The 3,962-nt window shown below is 36.7% G+C and overlaps 1 protein-coding gene across 1 annotated transcript in view; it reads left to right on the top strand.

Moving 5' to 3' along the window:
• Positions 1–3,962, top strand: part of LOC117108641 — a 26,025-nt gene that overhangs the window by 18,695 nt on the left and 3,368 nt on the right. The window contains exons 23-26 of the mRNA XM_033250733.1: positions 514–656; positions 1,968–2,098; positions 2,957–3,100; positions 3,467–3,698. Coding sequence (XP_033106624.1) covers positions 514–656; positions 1,968–2,098; positions 2,957–3,100; positions 3,467–3,698 — 650 coding nt within the window. The remainder of the gene's footprint in view (positions 1–513; positions 657–1,967; positions 2,099–2,956; positions 3,101–3,466; positions 3,699–3,962) is intronic.

Genomic DNA, 3,962 nt, shown 5'->3' with positions numbered 1-3,962 from the left:
GATACATAACAGAGCGTTTTGTATTATAGTTACATCTAGAATAAACGACGCGATGATATGTCGTTGTCGTGTCGTTATATCGTGTCTAGTGTAAATGTAGCTTTATACGGCAAAGGGGAAAGGCTACAGCAGATTTGCACGTCTGGGAGAGTCTATTGGGATCCCAAATCTTTGTTGCTATAGAGATTGTGAAAAGTTTTCAAATCCAGTCGCCACTTTTAGTCTGGAAACAATGCTTGAAGTCTCCTATCTGAGGCACGATGGGTGGGGGTATTTTTAGTCGTAGTAAAAAAAAAAAAACCTGATTTCACAATGGATTTCAACCCAAGGCCCCATGGTCGTATCCGTGTTTAACATTTTGATGGTGTGGAGTGCGAAAATGAAAGAAATTGGCTGGAACATGGGTCACTAGAATCTCATCTCATGTTTTAATGATGATAATGAAATTATCGAATACATCGTCATCATCAGCAGCACATACATTTTATCATTTTGTTGATGGTTCTTCGGTAGGTACCTGACGGTTACTACGCTTATTTATGGTTTGAACGATTTGACGTTGAGTCCTGGATAGAATACGATTTTTGCTTCGACTATCTTACTATTACAACTTTCCACACCAACAGGAGAAATAAACGAACTTCTAACACGGATGTGTAAGTTATTTGGATATTTGAGTTTATTCAATACGGTATATATTTTGTTTTTGTATGTTAACTTATTGTTTTTTATCGTCTTGTGTTAAATACTGTCTGCTTGGATACATACAATGGATCCTTCGGCTAAGCCCCGCCCCTTGGATATTGTTGCTAAGGTCCGACAAGCCGACATTGTTAAAACATACGAAAACATGAGCGTTTGTGGGACAGCACGTGTGTTTGTGAGACGCGCGCGTATTCATAGCGCTGTTCTGATTGGTCTATTATATACTCCAGACTATAACATTTTATTTGACAAAAACATGCCTAAATATGGTCATTATGACAATCCATTGAGAATATTTGTAAAGCGCCTTTCTTTGCAGATACGAAGCGCTGCACCCCACATAATTAGGCACCACACAACCTACAAGCAGCCGTGATCAATGCATAACCCAAGCACAGAACAAGTAAACAAATCAAAAGAAGGAGTGGCAAAGCTTGTAAACATGAGTAAATAATGCAACAATAAAAATAAAAATAAGAATAAAAATGGAATAATTAGTTAAATAAATGAGTTTTTAAGCTAGACCTAAAGACAGCCACAGATGGTGAAGATCGAATATGCACTGGAAGGTTATTCCATAAGAGTGGCGCCTCGCATGAAAAAGATTTGTTACCAATACGCTTGTTAAAGATAGGTTGATGGAAATTAACATTCAAAGCTGATCTGGTACGAATTTGCTTTTTACGTACAAGTAAAAGTCAGAGATATATTGTGGGCATAGGCCACACAGTGATTTGAAAGCAAAAACCATTAACTTGAAATAAACTCTTTGCCTAAAAGGCAGCCAGTGACGTTCACGAAGAAGATGTGAAGTGTGAGTATGAGAGGATCGGATGTTATAAGACGTGCAGCAGAATATATGCACATCATGACTATATATGGGCATACAAACAACATTTTTTTTGTCAAATAAAACGTGATAGTCTGTCCGTTGAAAAGTTTGCCGTGGACATTTTCAAACGCATAACTATACTGTGTTCAATTTAGAATTTCCTTATTGTTTTGATTCTTGTCATTATTATTAATATTACCATTACTATCGTCAACATTGCTAATTTTATTATTTAAAAAAGTTATGTTATTTATTGATTAAAAAATCCATATTCCAAAATATAATCTAATTCGTATTTTCAACTGCGCATGCAATCGACATACACATATGTTGTATGTGTTTGTTTATGTTCATTGACCTCCATATGAGCATGTGCAGTTCAAACTACGATTTAGCTTATCATCCGCAAAATTGTTTCCCTTCCCTGTAGATATTGTGGACAAGAATTACCACCAGATGTCTGCACAGACGATGATATCATCATTAATCTTGATGCCGATAATATAATCACATGGACGGGTTTCTTACTTCATTATAGAATCCTAGACACTAAACCTGGAGGTATAGTTTTGTTGGATATATTTTAAGTGGTTCTCTTTCAGGATGGCAATCGCCTGTATTTAGTGAGTGAGCAAATCTGATGCCTGCGTTTCATCACAGAAAAATACATGTTGTATGTATGGTTTAATACAACACTTGAAAGATGAATGAGTACACAACGTGTTGTGAAAAAAAAACAATGTAGAAATTAGAGTTGATGTCAACTTGCATGCGATTGATTTGATGGAATAATGACTATTAACCCCCGAAAAACTCATCATCCACCTGATTTGAAGCCTCCCAGTCGGTTTATTGGATGGACGCCCACGGTGTGTCATGACTAGAACTGTGTATCTGTCGATCCATGCTCTGCTCATACCCATCTCATACTCTCCAGTAATTAATTTTTGCGTTTTGCTCATAATCAGTTTCAGTATAAAAACACTACAGTATACCCGCCCTTTGTGTCGACCAGGTATACCAAAGGGTGAATGAATGTTCACCTCCAAATGGTGCGCGCGCAGGATTGGCTGAAGCAGCGTACCGTCACGATATTATTGGACTCGATGTAGCCTAAGCCTTCTATTCTTTATTATCTGTCCCAGGGAGGGGCAGATATATGGTCTAGGCTACCTAAGTCTCGTGTTAAGCTAAGGTCATGCGTGTTCTAGATGGCTGAAAATGGCACTCTCAGACTGCATTTGAATGTAATTTTATTTTGCCCAAATTTTCCCCTTTTGATTTGCCTGTGATTAGAATAATGGTCTGTTGGAGGCAAATACACCCTATTAAAGATCTTTTGTCTAGATTGTACTCATTCTCGCCATAGGCCTACAGTATTCATACTCATGCTTCAATCTTCATCATTGATCATTTTAGTGTGGGATTCTTGGTCTGCCTGGAGTACATGTAGCGCCACCTGCGGCTCTGGATACAAGCAACGTACCCGTGTGTGCCCCACCTCTGACTGCGTGGGCCCCAATTCACAAGCAACATCATGTGATTTACACCAATGTCCAATCGGTAAGTCCATGTTACTATATCAGTATTAAATATATTAAATCTATAATTAATAGGAATGATGGTGTTAATGATGATGATGGATGATGAAGAAGATTATAATGATGATAAGGAAGATGATGATGGTGGTCGTGGTGTTAATGACGATGATAGGCCTGCGTGATGAAGATGATGATGGTTAAAAATAACAATGAAGAAATCGATAAAGATAACGATCATTATACGATAATGATTACAATGAGAATGATGATTAGTTAAAATGTAAATATTGTTATAATTATTTGTACTCTCAGAACACCTGTATGAGATATTTTATCATGTAAGCCTATTTCCCATAAGGTACTCAACTTTGGCGTGATCTCTAAATAGGTTGCCAACCTGCTATTGAACACAACGTGACGAGTAGTGGAGGAAGAATTCGTTCCCCGGGCTACCCATTCCAGTACCCGAGGAAATACTTCATCAGTAGATGGGAGCCCTGCAGTGTCAACGTTAATATTCCAGACAACATGTCGGTTACGTTCTCTTTCGAAGACCTTGATCTTACCTCCTCAACCAGCTGCTACTTTGATTACTTGCTATTTAATTCACCAAGCAGAACGTAATTATAAATACTATGACTTTTTTATAATTTATCTAAAAATCATAAATATTTTAGACATATCATTTATTTATGTTTTAAGTTATATACATATACATATATATATAAATTATAACAAATATTGATATATAATAATAAATTAGGTAAATAATAACAGTTTAATAATCGTATCAAGTACAGCCCTTCTTAATGAAAATGTAGTAGGAGAAAAAATTGTCTCGGTGGGATTTAAACTTTAAACCTCTCGTTATCAGAGTGTCATAT

Source organism: Anneissia japonica, unplaced genomic scaffold, assembly GCF_011630105.1.
Source record: "Anneissia japonica isolate Jap-2015-1 unplaced genomic scaffold, ASM1163010v1 scaffold1587_len1432017_cov164, whole genome shotgun sequence".
Taxonomy (NCBI): domain Eukaryota; kingdom Metazoa; phylum Echinodermata; class Crinoidea; order Comatulida; family Comatulidae; genus Anneissia; species Anneissia japonica.
The sequence above is the reverse complement of the archived record's forward strand: the minus strand, read 5'-3'. Positions and strand labels throughout refer to the sequence as shown.